The sequence below is a fragment of the Pelobates fuscus genome, chromosome 10, assembly GCF_036172605.1.
Source record: "Pelobates fuscus isolate aPelFus1 chromosome 10, aPelFus1.pri, whole genome shotgun sequence".
Lineage (NCBI taxonomy): Eukaryota > Metazoa > Chordata > Amphibia > Anura > Pelobatidae > Pelobates > Pelobates fuscus.
In genome coordinates, this window is record NC_086326.1 from 143,458,977 (window position 1) to 143,483,180 (window position 24,204).

Genomic DNA, 24,204 nt, shown 5'->3' on the forward strand with positions numbered 1-24,204 from the left:
CACGCGTGTTGTCATGTTTCTTTGCACTGCAAAAATAAAGAATAAAAATTTTTTTTAGATCTATGATAGAATGGGAAAAAGAGATAGGGAAAACGGAGTGTCTACTTTCACAAATAGTAGGCCTTTCTTAGGTAATATGAACAGCCAAATTCCTATAATGCCCCAACGTGAGACACAGGCCCATCAAATACATTCATCAAAATACTAACTAAAAATCGGAATGGTCAGGCTTTTCATACGAATCTGTATCTTCACAGGATAGTGGCTATGTGAATAAAAATGTCAAAATACCCGGACGTAAATAGCCTCTATATAAATATATACTTTTGTGTGGCAATTTTGTTTTCTGTGATGGCTATTAAGCTTACATCTCTCACTTACACTCAGACATAGAATGGAGTATCTCACTCACACTCAGCACATGGAGTGGACCTGTTTCACTAACCCTCAAACCATTGGATTGGACACACCTCACTCACACTCAGCACATGGAGTGGTGTCTCACTCACACTCAGCACATGGAGTGGACGTGTGTCACACTCAGCACATGGACAAGACGTGTGTCACTCACACTCAGCACATGGACAAGATGTGTTTCACTCACACTCAGCACATGGAGTGGACCTGTCTCACTCAGCACATGGAGTGGACGTGTCTCACTCACACTCAGCACCTGGAGTGGACCTGTCTCACTCACACTCAGCACATGGAGTGGACATGTCACTCACACTCAGCACATGGAGTGGACCTGTCTCACTCACACTCAGCACATGGAGTGGACCTGTCTCACTCACACTCAGCACATGGAGTGGACCTGTCTCACTCACACTCAGCACATGGAGTGGACATGTCACTCACACTCAGCACATGGAGTGGACGTGTTTCACTCACACTCAGCACATGGAGTGGACATGTCACTCACACTCAGCACATGGAGTGGACCTGTCTCACTCACACTCAGCACATGGAGTGGACATGTCACTCACACTCAGCACATGGAGTGGACGTGTTTCACTCACACTCAGCACATGGAGTGGACATGTCACTCACACTCAGCACATGTAGTGGACGTGTCTCACTCACACTCAGCACATGGAGTGGACCTGTTTCACTCACACTCAGCACATGGAGTGGACCTGTTTCACTCACACTCAGCACATGGAGTGGACCTGTTTCACTCACACTCAGCACATGGAGTGGACGTGTCTCACTCACACTCAGCACATGGAGTGGACATGTCACTCACACTCAGCACATGGAGTGGACGTGTCTCACTCACACTCAGCACATGGAGTGGACATGTCTCACTCACACTCAGCACATGGAGTGGACATGTCACTCACACTCAGCACATGGAGTGGACGTGTCTCACTCACACTCAGCACCAGGAGTGGACCTGTTTCACTCACACTCAGCACATGGAGTGGACCTGTCTCACTCACACTCAGCACATGGAGTGGACCTGTTTCACTCACACTCAGCACATGGAGTGGACCTGTCTCACTCACACTCAGCACATGGAGTGGACGTGTCTCACTCACACTCAGCACCAGGAGTGGACCTGTTTCACTCACACTCAGCACATGGAGTGGACCTGTCTCACTCACACTCAGCACATGGAGTGGACCTGTTTCACTCACACTCAGCACATGGAGTGGATGTGTCTCACTCACACTCAGCACATGGAGTGGACCTGTCTCACTCACACTCAGCACATGGAGTGGACGTGTCTCACTCACACTCAGCACATGGAGTGGACCTGTTTCACTCACACTCAGCACATGGAGTGTACGTGTCTCACTCACACTCAGCACATGGAGTGGACCTGTCTCACTCACACTCAGCACATGGACAGGACGTGTCTCACTCACACTCAGCACATGGAGTGGACGTGTCTCACTCACACTCAGCACATGGAGTGGACCTGTCTCACTCACACTCAGCACATGGAGTGGACCTGTCTCACTCACACTCAGCACATGGAGTGGACCTGTTTCACTCACACTCAGCACATGGAGTGGACCTGTCTCACTCACATCCCAATCCATCTCTAGGTAAACGGGAGATCTGCCCTCATCCAAGATGGCCGCTCACTAACTAATTCGCTCACTGTGACATCACAGATGATTTTCCTGTCACCATGGAAACTAGCTAGCGTTTGGTGCGCGCGCAGTCCGACTTCCGTTCGCGAGCCAGACTACACAGCAGACACCGGAAGTAGTGCTAAGGGTCACGTGTGTCAGAGTTTGGGGAGAAAGAGCTCAGAGCCCGGTGTGTATTGAATTAAATATATTATATTATTATTATTATTATAATATACTGTGTATTATATGGAGATTATTATTATTATATACTGTGTATTATATGGAGAATATGATTATATACTGTGTATTATATGGAAAATATTATTATTATATACTGTGTATTATATGGAGAATATTCTTATTATACACTGTGTATTATATGGAGAATATTATTATTATATACTGTGTATTATATGGAGAATATTATTATTATACACTGTGTATTATATGGAGAATATTATTATTATTATATACTGTGTATTATATGGAGAATATTATTATTATTATATACTGTGTATTATATGGAGAATATTATTATTATATACTGTGTATTATATGGAGAATATTATTATTATACACTGTGTATTATATGGAGAATATTATTATTATTATATACTGTGTATTATATGGAGAATATTATTATTATTATATACTGTGTATTATATGGAGAATATTATTATTATTATATACTGTGTATTATATGGAGAATATTATTATTATTATATACTGTGTATTATATGGAGAATATTATTATTATTATATACTGTGTATTATATGGAGAATATGATTATTATATACTGTGTATTATATGGAGAATATTATTATTATATACTGTGTATTATATGGAGAATATTATTATTATATACTGTGTATTATATGGAGAATATTATATATTATATACTGTGTATTATATGGAGAATATGATTATTATATACTGTGTATTATATGGAGAATATTATTATTATTATTATTATTAATTTATATACTGTGTATTATATGGAGAATATTATTATTATTATATACTGTGTATTATATGGAGAATATTATTATATACTGTGTATTATATGGAGAATATTATTATATACTGTGTATTATATGGAGAATATTATATATTATTATTATATACTGTGTATTATATGGAGAATATTATTATATACTGTGTATTATATGGAGAATATTATATATTATTATTATATACTGTGTATTATATGGAGGATATTATTATATACTGTGTATTATATGGAGGATATTATATATTATTATTATTAATTTATATACTGTGTATTATATGGAGAATATTATATATTATTATTATTATATACTGTGTTCTATGGAGAATATTATATATTATTATTATTATTATTATTATTATATACTGTGTATTATATGGAGAATATTATTATATACTGTGTATTATATGGAGAATATTATTATATACTGTGTATTATAAGGAGAATATTATATATTATTATTATATGCTGTGTATTATATGGAGAATATTATATATTATTATTATATACTGTGTATTATATGGAGGATATTATTTTATACTGTGTATTATATGGAGGATATTATTATATACTGTGTATTATATGGAGAATATTATATATTATTATATACTGTGTATTATATGGAGAATATTATATATTATTATTATTATTATATACTGTGCATTATATGGAGAATATTATTTATTATATACTGTGTATTAGGAGTATTATATACTGTATTAAATGGAGAATGTTATATATTATTATTATTATATACTGTATATTATATGGTGAATGATATTTACTATTATATACTGTGTATTATATGGAGAGTATTATATATCTTATTTTGTACTGTGTATTGTATTATATTATTATTATTGCCATTTATATAGCGCCAACAGATTCCGTATCGCTTTACAATAATATAACTATATAGGTCAATTACAAGAAAACTTACAGGAACGACCCTGCTCAAACAAGCTTACAGTCTATATGGGGCATATATATGTTTAATATACTGTGTGTTATATGGAGAATGTATAAATATGTTATATGGAGAATATATTATGTACTTTGTGTATTGTATTATATGAAACATTATATACTGTTATTGTATTATAAGGAGAATATTATTTTTATTATATACTGTGTAGTATTGGATTATATGGAGAATTTTATTTATATTATATACTATGTCTTATTGTATTATATAGGAAATATATACAGATTATATGATATACTCTGTATTATTGTATTCGTGTGTTATATCACTGTATATAGAGATACAGGGGAGGTTATTTTAATACAAGTGTGGAGATTTATCAAGACTAAACACATGCTATTGAGTGCAATGCGCAAAATGTTATAATACATTCTTATGCCGGGTTCAAGATATTCACTAACCACTGGTGAGTAGAAATTCACCCCTGGAGAGTGTGCCATGAACTCTCCAGGCTTGCTGCGGCAAATCACTTTTAAAGGAAAACACCAAGCAACATGACCTCTATAGCTCACTATAGTGGTTATGGTGCCAGGAGTGTTCTGGCACACCACATTGAAAGAAGTCAAACCACTTTAAACTTCTTACATTGGGTCCACTAATGCCTCGTTTCCACTGAGCGGATCGGTTCGGGTTGGTACACTTTGGAAGGTTTAGAATGGACCAGCCCATTCTGGTGAGCGTTTCCACTGCAAGTCAGACCTTCAGGGCCATGCGGGGTTTAGAAAAAATGCTCTTCCTGTCCACCAATCAATGGATTGTATAGTAGCTCCACCCTAACCGAACCGTTCCATTTCCTATGGCCCTACATCTGAAGCAGGACCCTGAATGGATTGGTACGGTTCGCTTGTATGGACCACTTTCATAATGGAAACACCCAAAATAGCGAACCGTACCGAACTGAACCGAACCGATCCGCTCAGTGGAAACGAGGCATAGGTGTAATGCTAACGCTGCTCAGAGCTTCTGTCTCTCTTGCGTTGCTAGTGGGACAGGGAGCAGAGCTGAGTGGACCAGGTGAGAAGGCAAACCGGTAAAATTCTGTTTAACTACTTACAGTGAGGGATGTCAGGAGACGTTGGCACCATAACCACTACCGCGAGTTGTATTGATTATGGTTCTTAGAGTGTTCCTTTAAGCCCTGGCTAATGCTGTAGGACTTGAGTATTGCAAGAAATATTGGTTTCTATGGTGATTGCTCTTCATTGTAGGGATGATTGTGGGACCCAATATTGCAAGTAATATCTTGTGAAAATTATGAAAATTTAATCATTTAAAGATATTCATTATAGTTACATAGTTACATAGCTGAAAAGAGACTTGCGCCCGTCAAGTTTAGCCTTCCTCACATTTGTTTTTTGCTGTTGATGCAAAAGAAGGCAATAAAACCCAGTTTGAAGCACAATTTTGCCACAAGCTAGGAAACATAAGATTGTGGATCTACAGATATCCCAAGACTGGGATTGTACCGTCAAAGTGCTAAACAGCAGAGCTCTCAGTAGCTCATAAAAGTGTGAGTGAGTTACCTATATACCTAACTGTCTTTAAAACCATTAAGACATATTACACAATAGTTTTTGTTGTATATGTTTCATTTTGAGGTTTTCTTGGTACTGAAATACAAAATTGCTTTACTCTAAAGAGAGTACATTACATATATACATCTATTTAATACACATTATTGAGTTACTGTTAAGTTTGATCTTGCATTGAAGCATTGAAAGCCATGTGTTTACAGATGACACAAAACTCTGTAAAGTAATACAATGTGAGCAAGATATTATTTTGCTGCAGAGGGATTTAGATAGACTGGGGGACTGGGCACTCAAATGGCAGATGAAATTTAACATTATGCACTTCGGCATAAAGAATGCACAAGCAACGTATACCCTTAATGGAAGCGAATTAGGGATAACAACACAAGAAAAGGACTTGGGAATTGTTATAGACAACAAACTATGCAACAATGTGCAATGTCAATCAGCAGTGGCCAAGGCCAGTAAGGTATTGTCATGCATGAAAAAGGGCGTTCATTCTCGGGATGAGAATATAATTTTGCATCTTTTTTTTTTTTTTTTTTTTAAATCTTTATTTTTGACATGCACATATGTAATACAAGCTGGCTAGAGGTGCCCCAAAAGCAGTCCTCTGGCTTATCCCACGTAAAAACATGTGGGGCACATGAATAACAAGCACAATTTTTGTGTTTTTATCAGGCTTAAACAATTGAATTTAAACATAGCTTGTGAGTATAGTTAGGTTAGATCGTTGCAATAAACATGCTATAAGTCATCTTATCAGTGTAGTAATGTGTCATTAGTAATAGAGACTTGCTATAGCTTCAGTGTTCAGGATAACACATTTAGTAACATCGATTACAGTGAGACAGTATGCAGTATCACGGTATTGGAGCCTGCAGGATCATAGTCCGCTTCAGGTACAAACAATATTCTATGATAGCTCAGTAGCCGGGGCAACTCATAGTTTGCCAACAGCATATGCGGTTTTATAGAGAGGGGAGTCTGTGAGGCAGGATAAACCAGTGCCCAGAGAGTCAGTGCGGTTGTTCAGGAATTCACTCCGGGGCCCGGGAGAGGTGTCTGGGCCTTGTGGGATCATCTGTGGTCAGCCGATGCCTGCCCTGCTGGGCTGTTGGTGCTGGTCGCGAATCTCTGGGGTGCTATGTGCATTCGTGCGACATGGTAGGTGCCCCTCCAGAGATGGGCATTGTAGGTGAGTATTTTCAATGGTCTGCGTGGAGTCCCTTGGTGCGGGCTTAGCGTGATGCTCCGCTTTAGCCCTGGAGTGCAGAGTGGTTGCATGCTGGCCTGAGGGTCTGTACTTGGGTATGTTGCTTGGGCTTTGGGGTTGCCCAGCGGTCTCGTTCCTGTGTGTGTTGGAGCGGGTGCGTGCACCCGGTTCGCTTAGATCCCTTTTCCGCCATTGCGGTCGTCGCTTGCGTGGCTGAAAGGCCGCTTTGAAGGCCTGCAGCGGGAGCCCATAATAGCGCCGGCGGGTTGCAGGACGAATCCATGAGGCCACCAGGCAGATTGCTTGTCGGTATGGCATTCCGCCGCCACATAGCATCTTGCATAGGCTTGAGCAAAGCCGGTCAAGGGCCTTCAGGGAGTTAGAGTGTGACACTAGCTTGGCGGCCATCTTGGAAGAGCTCTGGCTGTCTCGTGTCTCTGCTGGCTATGTAACCTTGGTTGCTCGATTGCAGCTTCACCGAGGTTAGTGTTATCCTAATGGATTCCGGGATAACCCCCACCGGACCACAGGGGGGGGGTACAGGGCCCTAGTCGCTCTTCTGGTGTGCCCGGCCAGGTCCGGTCGGAGGATCGGCCGCCTCCCCCGCCAGGCCCCGGCGCCGGCCTCGAGTGTCGCTTGTCGGCTGCCGCAAGTCCGTTCCAGGTCCCTAGTTGCTTCTAGGTATGCCCAGGAGCCTCCGGTCATAAATTATTAGCCTGAAAGGGCTGTCAAGCAGTGGATTTGGGCAATAATTAGAGTTGTGGTCCGGAGCTGATGCGTGCAGCGTCCGCTTAGCTTGGCGGTCAGGCCCCGCCACCTCATTTTGCCTCTTTATAAATCACTGGTAAGACCACATATTGAATATGCTGTGCAATTTTGGGCACCTGTTCTAAAGACGGATATTATGGCACTAGAAAAAGTGCAGAGGCGGGCTACAAAATTAATAAAAGGAATGGGACATATCAGCTATGAAGAACGGGTAACAAATTTAAACCTCTTTAGTTTAGAAAAACATTGCCTGAGAGGGGATATGATAACATTATACAAATATATTCGGGGCCAATACAAACCATTGTGTGGAAATCTATTCACAAACCGGACTTTACATAGGACATGAGGTCATGCGTTTAGACTGGAAGAAGATATCGTCTAAGGCAAAGGAAAGGTCTTTTTACTGTTATAACAATCAGGATGTGGAATTCTCTGCCTGAAGAAGTGGTTTTATCAGAGTCCATACAGATGTTCAAACAGCTACTAGATGCATACTTGCAAAAACAGAATAGGATATAATCTTTCAATGTAGGGTAATAACTGCTTGATCCAAGGATAAATCTGACTGCCATTCTGGGGTCAAGAAGGAATTTTTTTCCTAGCTTGTTGCAAAATTGGAAGTGCTTTAAACTGGGTTTTTTGCCTTCTTTTGTATCAACAGCAAAAAAACAAATGTGAGGAAGGCTGAACTTAATGGACACAAGTCTCTTTTCAGCTATGTAACCATGTAACCCGTGTGATTTTTTTTTTTTTAGTTCTCTTTGGCGCGGTTTATCACTTGTTATTTTGTCACATTACTGTATCTTACGCAAGGTTTGTGAATCCTTGTAGATTTTACTGCTGCCTGTTCATATTATAGCGAGCGCCTACACTTGTCTTTTTTTCTGTACATTTTGTTTTCATACAGGACTTGCCAGTCACAGTCAGGGGAGGTGTGGCTAGGGCTGCATAAACCGAATCAAAAGTGATTTAACTTCTCAAAGGCAGTAAATTGAGGAGTGAAACATAAAAGGCATAATCTATACACCAGAACTGCTTAATTAAGCTAAAGTTGTATTGGTGATTATAGTGTCCATTTTAATTGAAACATAATATCATGTTCTAATTTCAGACTGATGTGGCTGTTAAATCTCCTATACAAGAACCAAAGTCTATTATGAGAGTATGTGACTAAATATGATAATGAACATGGACAGGAATCAGGTGGCTGAGAGAATCTTGGATCTCACCCTGGAGATCATCTACCTGCTGACTGGAGAGGTGAGGGATTCTGGGTAATGTCACCATGGAGATCATCTACCTGCTGACTGGAGAGGTGAGGGATTCTGGGTAATGTCAGTATGGAGATCATCTACCTGCTGACTGGAGAGGTGAGGGATTCTGGGTAATGTCATTATGGAGATCATCTACCAGCTGACTGGAGAGGTGAGGGATTCTGGGTAATGTCACCATGGAGATCATCTACCTGCTGACTGGAAAGGTGAGGGATTCTGGGTAATGTCAGTATGGAGATCATTTACCTGCTGACTGGAGAGGTGAGGGATTCTGGGTAATGTCATTATGGAGATCATCTACCTGCTGACTGGAGAGGTGAGGGATTCTGGGTAATGTCACCATAGAGCTCATCTACCTGCTGACTGGAGAGGTGAGGGATTCTGGGTAATGTCAGTATGGAGATCATCTACCTGCTGACTGGAGAGGTGAGGGATTCTGGGTAATGTCACCATGGAGATCATCTACCTGCTGACTGGAGAGGTGAGGGATTCTGGGTAATGTCACAATGGAGATCATCTACCTGCTGGCTGGAGAGGTGAGGGATTCTGGGTAATGTCAGTATGGAGATCATCTACCTGCTGACTGGAGAGGTGAGGGATTCTGGGTAATGTCAGTATGGAGATCATCTACCTGCTGACTGGAGAGGTGAGGGATTCTGGGTAATGTCAGTATGGAGATCATCTACCTGCTGACTGGAGAGGTGAGGGATTCTGGGTAATGTCAGTATGGAGATCATCTACCTGCTGACTGGAGAGGTGAGGGTTTCTGGGTAATGTCAGTATGGAGATCATCTACCTGCTGACTGGAGAGGTGAGGGATTCTGGGTAATGTCACCATGGAGATCATCTACCTGCTGACTGGAGCGGTGAGGGATTCTGGGTAATGTCATTATGGAGATCATCTACCTGCTGACTGGAGAGGTGAAGGATTCTGGGTAATGTCACCATGGAGATCATCTACCTGCTGGCTGGAGAGGTGAGGGATTCTGGGTAATGTCATTATGGAAATCATCTACCTGCTGGCTGGAGAGGTGAGGGATTCTGGGTAATGTCATTATGGAGATCATCTACCTGCTGGCTGGAGAGGTGAGGGATTCTGGGTAATGTCAGTATGGAGATCATCTACCTGCTGGCTGGAGAGGTGAGGGATTCTGGGTAATGTCAGTATGGAGATCATCTACCTGCTGACTGGAGAGGTGAGGGATTCTGGGTAATGTCATTATGGAAATCATCTACCTGCTGGCTGGAGAGGTGAGGGATTCTGGGTAATGTCATTATGGAGATCATCTACCTGCTGGCTGGAGAGGTGAGGGATTCTGGGTAATGTCAGTATGGAGATCATCTACCTGCTGGCTGGAGAGGTGAGGGATTCTGGGTAATGTCAGTATGGAGATCATCTACCTGCTGACTGGAGAGGTGAGGGATTCTGGGTAATGTCAGTATGGAGATCATCTACCTGCTGACTGGAGAGGTGAGGGATTCTGGGTAATGTCAGTATGGAGATCATCTACCTGCTGACTGGGGAGGTGAGGGATTCTGGGTAATGTCAGTATGGAGATCATCTACCTGCTGGCTGGAGAGGTGAGGGATTCTGGGTAATGCCAGTATGGAGATCATCTACCTGCTGATTGGAGAGGTGAGGGATTCTGGGTAATGTCAGTATGGAGATCATCTACCTGCTGGCTGGAGAGGTGAGGGATTCTGGGTAATGTCAGTATGGAGATCATCTACCTGCTGGCTGGAGAGGTGAGGGATTCTGGGTAATGTCATTATGGAGATCATATACCTGCTGGCTGGAGAGGTGAGGGATTCTGGGTAATGTCAGTATGGAGATCATCTACCTGCTGATTGGAGAGGTGAGGGATTCTGGGTAATGTCAGTATGGAGATCATCTACCTGCTGACTGGAGAGGTGAGGGATTCTGGGTAATGTCATTATGGAGATCATCTACCTGCTGGCTGGAGAGGTGAGGGATTCTGGGTAATGTCAGTATGGAGATCATCTACCTGCTGACTGGAGAGGTGAGGGATTCTGGGAATGTCTCAGTCTCAGAGACTTTGCACTGGTACTAAAAAATATAATGTATTTTTATAAGGTAGATTTTTAGAATGGTGAAAACAGTCACAGACTGAAATAGTCGCCATTGAAGGAGTTTTGATTAATAAGGATACTTGGATGCAATCAATTTGGATATAAGAAAGGTAACATTGATATAAAAACAGTGGAGGTGAATACGAATTCAGTGAGCAATAATACTTTTTATTTATTTCTTATTGGCATTTATATAGCGCCATATATTCTACAGCGCTTTGCATTCATAGAAAGGGGACATTTAGAGGTGAAGAAGGCCTTGCTCAAAGAAGCTACAATCTACGAGGATCTGAATGTCTGCATTTGTGTTGCTCTTACCATTTAGGATTGTATGGTTGTGAATAAGCTTTGTCAGTCTGTTACACAAAGAAATAGTGCTATGGTGTCATCAGGCCCCTGCAGCATCGATATCGCTAGCTCAGTGCCTCCACATCACTCACAGACATATGAGGGCAACAGTGACAAGAAGATCCTGGAACTGACCAATCAGATCACCCAACTGCTGACTGGAGAGGTGAGGCTGCTGTGAATGGGACATTATACAATAAAACCAAGGGATGTGTCTGGATAGTGACTGTATCTTTGTGTGTGTCAGGTTCCTATAAGGTGTGAGGATGTCGCTGCCTATTTCTCCATGGAGGAGTGGGAGTATCTAGAAGGACACAAGGATCTCTATAAGGACGTAATGATGGAGAATCACCAGACTCTCAGCTCATCGGGTAAGAGGAAATAAAATCACAAAGATCTGTGTTTATAATGCCAAATAAGAAGGGTCCAAAATGTATACGAACTCTGGGCTTTGATTTAGTTGCTCTTATTGTTATCTATTGTTTGTTTATTTGCTATTATTGTGTATTTTCTTCTAATAGATATATCTATACCTGGGGAATTTCACAGCCATGTCACTTTGTCCAATTCTGGAACTGAAGATGAAGTTTTAAATAAAATGGAGAATGGGGAAAAATACCTGACATTTACCAAATCAAAGAAAAGACTTACACACACGAGAAAACAGACATTCTCATGTTCTAAATGTGGAAAAGTTATTAACCAAAAACGCAATCTTATTAGGCATGAAATGATGCACACAGGAGAAAAACCATTTACATGCCCTATATGTGAAAAATCTTTTACGCGAAAGCAGAATCTTATTATCCACGAGAGGAAGCACACTGAAAAACAGGCATTCCTATGCTCGGATTGTGGAAAATTCTTTATGACAAAATCCAGTCTTATTAGTCATCAAATGATTCACACTGGAGAAATTCCTTCCGAATGCCCTTCAAATGCCCTGAATGTGGGAAATGTTTCCGCCTAAAGAATAGTCTTGGTAAACATCGAAAGGTTCACATGGGGGGAAAAACCATTTATATGCACTGAATGTGGAAAATCCTTCCTCCTGAAACTCAATCTTATTTTGCATCAAAAAAATCATACAGGGGATAAAGTGTTTAAGTGGCCAGAATGTGGGAAAAAGGTTTCTTCTGGTGACATAACTTGCTTCACATCAAGTGAACCACACGGGAGACAATCGATATAAATGCAATGTTTGTGGCAAAGGCTTTAGCTTTAAGTACAATCTTCTTACACGTCGAAGGATTCACACAGGAGAAAAACCATTTAAATGTAGCAAATCCGAGAATTGTTTTAACGAAAAGCATGATCTTACTGTTCATGAGGATTCACACAGGAGAGAAACCATTCTCGTGTTCTTATTGTGAGACATGCTTTATTAGAAGGTGTATTCTTATTAAGCATCAGAAGGTTCACGCAAGGAAAAAATTATATTTACAGGTTATGAATACTTGAAATAGTTTCCCTGGACCCCAGTACCAGCCTCATTTAAAAGATTTCACAGTAGAGAATAATCATTTTTTGCTTTAAAAGTTGTAGAGTTAAAGAGACAGGGAAAGGGCATCTAGTCGGTGCTGTGTACAACAACAATGATTGAGACGGAGATAGCGTGGCCTGTATTGGTTGGCAGGATTATTTACTAAAGTGATTTTCAAATGTAAGGCTAAAGTAGCCGAGCTGGAAGCATACTTGACTTACAGACTTTTTCCAGTTAAGCTATTTTGCCTATAAGTTTTACATTTACTTTGAATTCTCACTTTAGTGAATAAACCTGTGGGTATTTGACATTGTCACAGCTGCCTCAACAGGTTACTTCAACCATGTTCCTAATCTATATGGACCTATCTACTAAGGGACTTACACCCCCCGACCCATTTAAAACAGAACATAAGACGCACTCCCATCACTAGAGGGCAGTGCGTGCTGATAACAGACGTTTCTGACTGGAGTCATCCTGGAACAGCTGGAATGCTGCACATCAGACTGCTGGCACTATGACCATTTCTAAAGTGGGAGTGGCCATGGTGGCTGGAGTAACCATTTACATTTGTTGAGTGTCAGCTCTGTGAGACAAATGTGGGCCTGAAAATCAAACCTTGTCAGTCACGTAGATATGTTTGTTATACTATCTTCCACTTTATTTGCTTCTGTCTCATTAGTGGAAGTGTGTGTGTGTGTGTATATACTATATATATGTATATGTGTATTACACACTGAACTTTCCATACATGTGTTACCGAGTAAACTTACAGAAGCTAAACACAGAGAGATGGATGCAGGTCTTCAGGAAGTAAGAAGTCTTTATTAACATACCGATCGGGTCTCACACTGAACTTATGTTCAAAAGGTATGAGCCCAGAGCACATGGAGTACATTCCTTATATAGCAATATAGCTCCTCCCATTAATAGCTACACCCACATATACCTTTAACCAATCAATGAGCAGAATATAGACTTGTTCATCTGGGCAGACCACATGGCTCATCCAAGACAAAGGAGAAATAGGTGCAATTTCAGTTCCTGCATTCCTGCACATGCTCAGTACATTGATGACAGTATCCTAGCTACGTGTAGCTAACTAACTGATACAACATACACATATGCCACGTGGAAATCTTGGCCTACTAAATTTACATTTCATTGAAATTCCACCACACATGTTTCATGACATTTAGGTCAGGTTATTGGAAAGGCCATAGTGGAATGTATGACTTGGTGCTATGTTTATGAAACCACTCTGGATTTTGTTCAGACATTATCATGGTGCATTCGTTTTCTGACCCATGCCACCCCAATGACGGAAATGTATTTCAGGCCTCACAGCAGTGAATGGTCATGACTGATCCTTTGTCAGTCATTCTACAAATAAGATAATTTGACAACTGATGAAATTATATTATGCTCAGGAAAATCTACTATTGCTTGCCATAATGGCATACGCTCCAATACCTTTTAAATGTAGGTTCACCCTATCTCTCCGGTACTGAGAGGCAGTCTTCCCACATGAAAACAAGCACACACAAAAGAAGGCAGCAACATGGAGACTTGATTGTAATAAAAAGTGTTCTTTCTTTTATTTCCCACTTGTGGGTTTAAAATCTGTTTGTCAAAATGCAGCTAACAGTCTACAAACTGGTGTTATCCCATGATGCTTTATGTGCACGCTGCACCATGGGAGTCACAATGACTTCAATTTCATTCTCTCCTTTTCTTAAGTTAACTACATCATGGTGATTATCAAATGACGTTTTTTTTTTTCTCATTACATGTGGCCAATGAGACTGTGTCTCTCCAAGTCGTTTCATGTGCACATAAATGTAAAATGTTGTTTGTGGATGTCTGATTGCATTTATGTATAAACAGCAGCAATTAATTTAATATAATGTTCATTGTTTTCGTTTGTTATATGTTTGTATTATTTCTGTGTTTGTGGTCCGTGCCAATAACCATTAACCCCTTAAGGACACAGCTTCAAAAGCTTGTCTTACCCTTAAGGACACAAGCCGTTTTTGCATTTATATGCTGTTTGTGTTCAAACGCAATTTGCATCTCTGTCATTTATTGCACTAACACATATTTTATATAACGTTTTTTAGATGGCAAACAGGGCTTTATTTTTATGTCATATATATATATATATATATATATATATATATATATATATATATATACATACAAGGTACCAAGGGAAAGGAGTACTTTTTTCACACACACATATATATATATGTATATAGAAAAAATGATAATTAAGGCACTCACCCCTGCAGGTTATTTCAGTATATCTTGCCTTCGGTGCATCCAACGTCCGGGTATATAACAAGCGATAAAGAGGAGCACTCCAGAAGGACTTTTCAATCGTGTATTTATTAATACGAAAAACGCTTACATTAAATCATCTATTTCGACGTTTCGACCCCTCAGGGTCTTTATCAAGAACAATTTGTAAGTGACAAAAACAACATTTATATACAAGTGAAGATAATTGACTCACCAATCTCTAGTGTGTGTGTGGCCGCCCGTCCGAACCCGGAAGTGTCACGGAGACCCACGTGGTTTCCCTATCGTGCGTCAGTGCGTGCAACGTGGTTGCTATGCGATAGACTATGCTCAATGCGGTCATGTGATCTTTGTGACCAAGAGGTTCAGAATAACGATCTGAAACGTGTATAAAGTGTGTGGTCTCTAGCAAGGAGATCTACATAGTAAAAAAAGCTGAAGTGTGTACCAAGGTCTAGTGGTACCCAAAGTGTGCCAGAGGGAAGACCTCAGGGTTAATGAAGTAAATAAATCATAATGAGAAATAAGACCCGTAGGGTCAAAGTGTAGCTGGTGCTGAATAAAACTGAAAACCGTGTAGTACAAAAATACCAACAACCCAAGTGAATGCATACAGTAACGTATATCTCATAAGTTATATTTAAAAACAAAGTAGGAGTTAATTCTTAGATAGAGTAATATAGGAAAACTTGTCTTTCAAAGATCTATTGTTATAACTTATAAATTATGAATACAAATTCAATGACTATTTTTTATATACATATACTAAATAGTGGGGCATTACTTTGAAGAACAGAACGAACTTTTGTATTGATAATCTAGTTTGGGGCACATACGACTTCTATAGCTATATTCAACAGAACATGGAAAATGTAATGTACTCGTTCAGTCCCTTGGGGGTGACTGTATCCAGCCGGTGTATCCAGTAGGTTTCGCGTTGAAGTAGTGTTTTAGATCTATCTCCTCCTCTCGGACTTGGTGGGACGTGATCTATAGCTATAAATCGTAGGGTAGGAAGTCTATGGTTGGCTTGGAGGAAATGCTTAGCGACAGGTTTGTCTGATTTTTGATCTCTGAAGGCTGTGTTGATGGTGGATCTGTGACCTCTAATCCGATCTCGGAGGGTTAGGTCAGTTTTCCCCACATATGAGAGACCACAGGGACATGTGATTAAGTAGATCACATGATCCGTCGTGCAAGTGATGTATTGGGTGATGGGGATCCGGATTCCGCTGTGTGGGTGAGAAAATGAGGTACTGGTGTTCATGTGGCTGCATGTCACGCAGCCACTGCATCGGTAACAGCCTTTCTTTATAGGTCCTTTTGTCTTCTGATAACATAAACTTGGATCGCTTTTAACTAAAAGGTCTCTAAGATTTTTATTTCTTTTTAAACTGATAATCGGTTGCTGTTGGAAAATGGATGGCAGATTCTTGTCGGACCGTAGTATGCCCCAGTATTTATTCATGGCTTTTTTAATTTGTGAGGTGCCTGTATGAAAAGTAAGGGGTAAATACATCCTAGTAGCTTGTGCGGTGTTTTTGGTGGTCGCCCTCGGATCCCTAGTGTGTCTCATGGCTTTGTCTTTAGCTTGTGATAATACGTCCGGGTTGTATCCTCTGTGCAAAAATCTCTCAGTCATTTCTTGAAGTTGTTGCTCTCTTTTCACTGGATCACTATTGTATCTCAGTACCCTCATGTATTGGGATACCGGGAGAGATTCTTTGAGTTTCTGAGGATGATAGCTCGTAGCCTGAAGTAACGTATTCCTTGCCGTTTCTTTACGATATAGGGTGTACCCTAATCTCCCATTTGCTTTGTAGATGGACACATCTAGGAATTGGATCTCATGAATATTAGATGATAGTGTCAATTTGACAGGGCATTCAGCTGTATTCAAGTCTGAGACCATTTGTTCTAAGTCACTGCTGGTTCCCGTCCAAATGAGAAAAATATCATCCACGAAACGATGGTATATAAGTATGTGTTCATGATATTTTTCCAAGATGTACTGGGTTTCGAACACAAACATGTAGGCATTGGCATATGAGGGTGCCATTGCTGCCCCCATGGAGGTACCCGTCCGTTGTAGGTAGAAGTGCTCTTCAAACTTAAAGTAGTTACATGTTAGAGCTATCTGTAGTAGCTCCATTAAGAATTCAATAGGTGGTCCACAGTATTTAGAAGAGCTGCTAAGAATCTGTCGGAGTGATTGTATACCTTCCATATGCGGTATTATGGTATATAGATTCTTAACATCCAGTGTTACCAGATTGTATCCTTCTTCTACTGTTGTTAGATTCTTTATATTCTCCAAAAAGTCGTTTGTATCTCGCAAACAAGTGGGAAGCTCCATCACGGTGGTCTTGATGTAGTAATCAATAAACTTCGCAATGGGTTCAAGGAGACTGTCCCTGGCGGAGACAATTGGTCTTCCTGGTGGGTGTTGCATGTCTTTGTGGATCTTCGGCAGTGTGTATAACACTGGGTGCTTCGGGTAATCCACATATAGGTATTTAGCCATGTTGGTATCGAGACACCCCATCTGTATGCCAATGGTAATAATATTTTTAATCTGAGCTTGAAATTTTTTAACCGGGTCATAGGTTAATCTCTGATATGTGCTTGTATCGGACAATTGGTTATATATTTCCTCTTTGTACTTCGCATAGGTCATTACTACAATCGCCCCTCCCTTGTCCGCGGGTCGGATAATGATACTGGGATCTGTCATAAGGTCTCTTAAGGCTGTCTTCTCCGCTGGGGATAGGTTTTGTCGATTATCTTCAGGGTTTTTTAGTTTCTGATATGTTTCATTTCTCACTGACTGCATAAAGGTTTTTATGGACATATTGGAGGTTTTTTGTTCTCCTGTATTCCTAATTCTTAGTGGATTTTTCGGTTTGTTCCCAGTGTCCGGCGTAGAAGGTTTGTCTGTCCATCGTTCGTATTTGGTCAGGATCTGTTGTATTTTATGAAATTCAATATCGGTTTGGAGAGGTGCTGGTTTGGATACTGGGACGAATGTGAGCCCTTTGGATAGCACGGATATATGATGTTCAGTTAGGTTTTTATGAGATAAGTTGAATACTAACATCTCTTCCCCCTTGGGGGTTTTCCTTTTGTTCCAGTGCTTCTGGTGTCTCTTCTTTCCTCTCCTGGTGATTGAGTTCTTTTTCTTCCTCCTGTTGATGTATATGAGGTCCCTGGGGATTCGTGAGGGCGAATATTGGCCTCTAAAAAAGGGCGTTTATCATGTATATCTCTCTCCTCCTTGTTGTCTATATCAGAGGCTGACTCGCCCGAACTGGTGTCAATGGTTTGGAAAATAGGCTTTTTTATTCGATATTTGTATTTGGGGAACGATTCCCTGTTGCTTGTTGGTGTGCCACTCAACCATCTATACACCTGATGGCATTTGTAGTCATAATTGACTTTGTCCAATTTTTGTTTCAAGAAACGAATAAGTTCGTTCTTATACTTGTTAATGTCATCCTGTAACTTTAAGATGTGTTCTGTGGCCGCTGAGGAATGTAGTAAATCTGTATTAGTATTTTCTACCTCTTGAATGGAATGCTTCACCCCGATGAGTTCTTTGCCCACTTCCTCCACCACAATCACCATCCAGTCGAGGGAGCATTTGTTGGCGATATTCATCCATTTACGGCAGAAATCTGGGTTTTGCCTGCCGATGGTTGGGGAGTTTCTGACTCTAAATCCCCTAGGGATCCGCTTGGCTCTGTGATAATCCGAGATGAAAATCCCGTGTAAATCCAAGTCCACCTCCCTTCTTTTCAATTTCATTAGGTCATTATATAGGTCTTTTATTGTGTTGGAATGTGACAAATCTTTAGCCGTTCTCGACCATAGAATGGCCTGCGCCTGATCTTCAGTAATGGACAGAGTTTCTGCTGTGTCTGCTGTTCCCCCTGCTCTTACTAAGAAGTCCTCCATCGTGACTAACTTGACGGTGTGCCTGAACGCACAATTTAGTGAGTGGACAAAAATAGGTATTTAGTTTTCGGGGGTGCCCAAAACTGGTGTGACGTTCACCATGTATATATAGAAAAAATGATAATTAAGGCACTCACCCCTGCAGGTTATTTCAGTATATCTTGCCTTCGGTGCATCCAACGTCCGGGTATATAACAAGCGATAAAGAGGAGCACTCCAGAAGGACTTTTCAATCGTGTATTTATTAATACGAAAAACGCTTACATTAAATCATCTATTTCGACGTTTCGACCCCTCAGGGTCTTTATCAAGAACAATTTGTAAGTGACAAAAACAACATTTATATACAATTTATATACAATGTATATGTGTGTGTGTGTGTGTGTGTGTGTGTGTGTGTGTGTGTGTGTGTGTGTGTGTGTGTGAAAAAAGTACTCCTTTCCCTTGGTACCTTGTCCTGGGATTGGGGTGTTACACACAGTCTTTTCAGGCTTTAGAGACACTTCACACGCTGGATGAGGTGTGTATATATATATAGTGATCCTTGTTTGCAGATAGTACGGTCCTCTAGGGTAAACAACAGGCACAGTCCTTTGGTTTTTCATATAATCCAGGCAACTTTATTGGCAAGTCCACACATCAACATAACTAAAACATAAATATAACAGGTTTCCCCTTTAAACAAAAACCTAGCTCGTCTGAGCACTGACTCACTTTTAATATCCCTCTCTATCAGGGTTAAACTAACAAAAACATATCGCACCAACCTTATTAGATAGCAACACTCTGCTAGCTAGCCTGTTGCTTTTCTTTCTCCACTCCCAGTGCTCCAAGCGAGCCTTGCCTGCTTTCCTTTCTGCACTCCCAGTGCTCCAAGCCAGCCTTGACTGCTTCCTTCTGCACTCCCAGTGCTCCAAGCCAGCCTTGACTGCTTCCTTTCTGCACTCCCAGTGCCTAGTCTCCTTAGCTCTCTCATTGGAGAGAAAAGCCTCTCTCCTACCTGCTTCCTGGGAGGAAGCCAGCAATCCCCCCCCTTTACCTGCCTAGCAGGGAGGGGTTTATTCCCACTGCTACAGCTGATTATCTGCAGCTGAGCAGTGGGTTGGAGACAGTTCCAAAAAACTCTGACCTGGACCTTATTTCTCCCAGTTGTCTAAACTGAGGAGTGGAGCATTGGCCCACCCTTCTCTCCAAATGCTCCACCCCAGGGGCCCATAACTAAATGTAGCTTTGTGTTGCCTACAACACAAAATAAACATACTCCCCCTGGGGTTAAATGGCCTCTCTGCCTTCACTTTATCCCAATATATATATATAGATATATATAAATTCTAATTAATTGTAAAAAAAAAAAAATGGGAGGGGGGGATTAGGATATTGTTTTAGCCTTTGTAAGTCACCCTCCTGCTCAATCTATAGAGCCTGGGACGGCTCTGCATCCTGTGAGTTCCAACCTATATGGGGGGTTAATATATGTTTACACAGTTTGCACTATGTTTCTGTATTTTAGATTGATCTTGATACCTGTACCCCTAGACTGGTGTAGTATTTATTTCTGTTTTAAGTGCTGTGGGATACACTTTTATTACACCAGTCTCTCTGTATTTGTATATTGGTAGCGCCTATACACCTTTTATATCTTTTATATTTTGAACCTTAGCATGGGATCATTTTTTCGCTAGTATGGTCCAGGTGTAGTGGTAACGAGCATTTTTTTATGTATTTTTTTTTTACTTTTTTTTTTTTTCCTTAAAATTTTTTTTAAATTCTTTATTTTTCTTGTGCTTGTGTAGACAAATAACATTTAATCTTGCAATGCCCCAACAGCAATAGCAAGCTGATAAAGAACAGTAGATTTGACATGGCATGCGATTAGACAGCAAAATTTTATATTATTATCATCAGGCTAGAACTGGAGAAATTATATAGAGATAAGAGACACGATTTGCATTTGCATCAAGATTATCAAGCTACAGCTGGTATGTTTGTCTTTTGCTTGAAAGTAAGAGGGAAGCTCAGGTGAGAACGTCAGATTAATGAGTTCACAGTTCACACCACTTATTGAACCCCTGATTTCTGGCTTTGTGTTTAGCTTCTGGTTTAGCCGAACCCTCCCTGCGGCAGTGGTGAAACCCGGGCAGGCAGATGATTGGGGGTTGGGGTTTTACTTATTAAATTTTTCAAACGTAACTTTTATTTACACTTTTAACATTTTTTAGATTTTTTTTTTAACTGTTAACCCCTAACTAGCTGTAAGCAGTACTAACTGTAAATTTCCCACTTTACCATAACTCCCACTCATCCCAGCTAGCAAAATATACAATTTTACAATATTTAAATTAATTAATGAAATAAATGAAGCCCTGAGGGTTAAAAAAATAAATAAAAGTTAATCCTCAGGGGTTGAAAAAATTAAATAACAGTATAATACTGTGATCTGTATTTTGACCACTGTAGGCAGTGATCAACTCGCACGGAAGGGGTTAATTTTTATTAGGACTGGTAAAGGGGGGTGGGATTTTCTTAACTTTTTTTTAAACGATATTAAAACCTTTTTTTTTTTAAAAGCTTTTTTTAAACCCCTAGATAACACCAAATTCCCCAATTCCCCACTAACTTGCACCCACCCCAGCTGGCTAAATATATAATTTTAAAATATTTACCGTATATACTCGAGTATAAGCAGAGTTTTTCAGCAAATTTTTTTGTGCTGAAATCCCCAACTCGGCTTATACTCGAGTCACTCGAGTTACATTGCCATAATACAGACTGGGGGCTGTGTGCGGTTACTTACCTCTCCTGCAGCTCCTGTCAGCTCTCTCCTCCTCCGCGGCGGTCCGTTAAGCACCTCTGTCAGCTCCCAGTGTGAGAGCCGCGGGGTCATAGTGTGGCTCTCGCGAGACTTACAGTGTGAGCTGACAGAAGAGCTGCACGGACCGGCGCGGAGGAGGAGGGAGCTGACAGGAGCTGCAGGAGAGGTAAGTGCTCTCTGCCAGCCCCCCATTCTCCCCACTGAACTGCCAATGCCACTGGACCACCAGGGAGTGAGAGCCCCCCTCCCTGCCATGTATCAAGCAGGGAGGGGGGACGAAAAAAATAATAAGAATAATAAAATAATAATATAAATAAATAATAATATAACAATTTTTTTTAAAAATAATAATAATAAAAAACATTATAAAAAATACCCACCCCCCACCAAGGCTCTGCATCACACACACACACACTGCACTCATACACACACACACTGCACTCATACACACACACACTGCATTCACACACACACTGCACTCATACACACACACTGCACTCATACACACACACTGCACTCATACACACACACTGCACTCATACACACACACACTGCACTCATACACACACACTGCATTCATACACACACACACACTGTAAATAAATATTCAATTAATATAATTTTTTTAGGATCTAATTTTATTTAGAAATTTACCAGTAGCTGCTGCATTTCCCACCCCAGGCTTATACTCGAGTCAATAAGTTTTCCCAGTTTTTTGGGGTAAAATTAGGGGCCTCGGCTTATATTCGGGTCGGCTTATACTCGAGTATATACGGTATACCAATTTGGTGCCGTGCACGGGATCAGATGAGTTCAGTCCATCCGGACCCAGAAAGGGGTGGCTCGGAGCCCGAGAAACGGTTAATCAGACAGCTGCAGCGGGTGAGGAAAAGCTTTTCTTTTTCAACCTTTAATTAATTCAATCTCTGGTGCTCTTATAGGCCTCGCTCCGGGTGGGTAAGGATTTTAAAAACGTCTGATCTAAAGAACTTGTTTTCTGTGGTATTATGATTATATTCAGGTGGAGGTTGTGTTATGTCTTGTGAAAGGAATCTTGAGATGGAGTGGAATACATCTGTGGGTTTTAAGTTATTTTTAGTGTTTGCCTTGTCATTTGTTTTAGATTTCGAGTTAGATTCCTCCAAGGGCAGATCTCCTGATCTGTGTTTAGAATAACGAAGACAAGACTGAAAATTCCACTGCAGTGGTCCTAAGTGTCTTATACACTGTTTTTGTACAGTTTGTCTTGTGTAAGGAAGTAATTAACCCTTACAAGTTTTAAGATGGGTAGCTCTCAAAGCACTCAGGGGGGATTTACAGCTTTGACTATTCATAAAGTACAAGGAAGCCTAAGAACCTAAGAAAGCTGACCCACACATATGGAGGGAATTTATAGCAAATTACTGAGGTTGGTTAGAAGATAATGACTTGGTGGAAGTCGCCCAAAAAAGGCATGATACCTCAGTTGGATTAACTAAATGTGGTTGTAGAGAAACCACCAGAAAAGGTGTACCACATTATCAATGTTTTAGACCTCTGGGGTAAACACACCCCTTTACCAGGATAATGCAGGCACTCCTTTGGTCCCTAAAGACCAGACAATTTCCCTTTTATAGAAACCAAAACCTCTCTTTCCAGTAATATTACGCAGTTGGACTTCATATGGTTCCCCAGCAGCCCCAGCAAGACCTGTGGGTTCATTAGATGAAGAGGGTAGTCCACCAGTGGGGCATTTAGCACCACAATTTACTACTCCCATGATACCCAAAGTTGAGAGCATATACCATGAGAAGAGACAGCTGAGCTCAGGTATTTGTGGAGCTAAATGCCCCACTGGGGTGTCTATGTGGGCAACTAGGGGTTCCCTTAAGTTTGGTGGACTACCCTCTCATGATACCCAAAGTTGAGAGCGTATACCATGAGAAGAGACCGCTGAGCTCATGTATCTAATACTGGGAAGAACTGGCAATAATACAGCAGCTGCCAGGTGTAGAAAAGGCCCCCTTAGCTCTAGTCCAGTCTCTATCCACCATTCAAGCTACTTACCAGTGTACTTGGATGGATTTGAAACAGATTGTCGCCCTAAAAGCTGGCCCCATTTGGACTAGAATATTTGCTAGATATACTGATGCCCATGAAGATGCTTTATAGAGTGAGCCGTAGTTTAGAACACGCACGAAGGTGTTAATTAGGAGACCCAGGGACTAGCATTGATGATTTCTGAAGAATCTGTAGAATTTATATAAGGTCCCCTGCAGTGTTCCATCCCTCGGGTAGATCTAGCTACAGCATGCAAAGGGTTACCAAGTTATAGTGGATTTCGTTACTATACAGGAGTCAGAC

At 40.7% G+C, this 24,204-nt stretch overlaps 1 protein-coding gene across 2 annotated transcripts in view; it reads left to right on the top strand.

Annotated features, from left to right (window-relative positions):
- The first annotated feature begins 2,134 nt into the window (after nt 1-2,134).
- Nucleotides 2,135-24,204, top strand: part of LOC134575218 (oocyte zinc finger protein XlCOF7.1-like) — a 107,970-nt gene continuing 85,900 nt past the window's right edge. The window contains exons 1-3 of one of the 2 annotated variants that reach the window (XR_010085607.1): nt 2,135-2,271; nt 8,710-9,353; nt 10,619-10,901. Coding sequence is in view for 1 of the 2 variants with exons in the window: in XM_063434473.1 (XP_063290543.1) it covers nt 8,775-8,858 (84 nt within the window). In the remaining variant the exon portion in view is untranslated. Of the gene's footprint in view, nt 2,272-8,709; nt 9,354-10,618; nt 10,902-24,204 lie in introns of those variants that run through there. The other variant, XM_063434473.1, reaches the window with a different exon arrangement.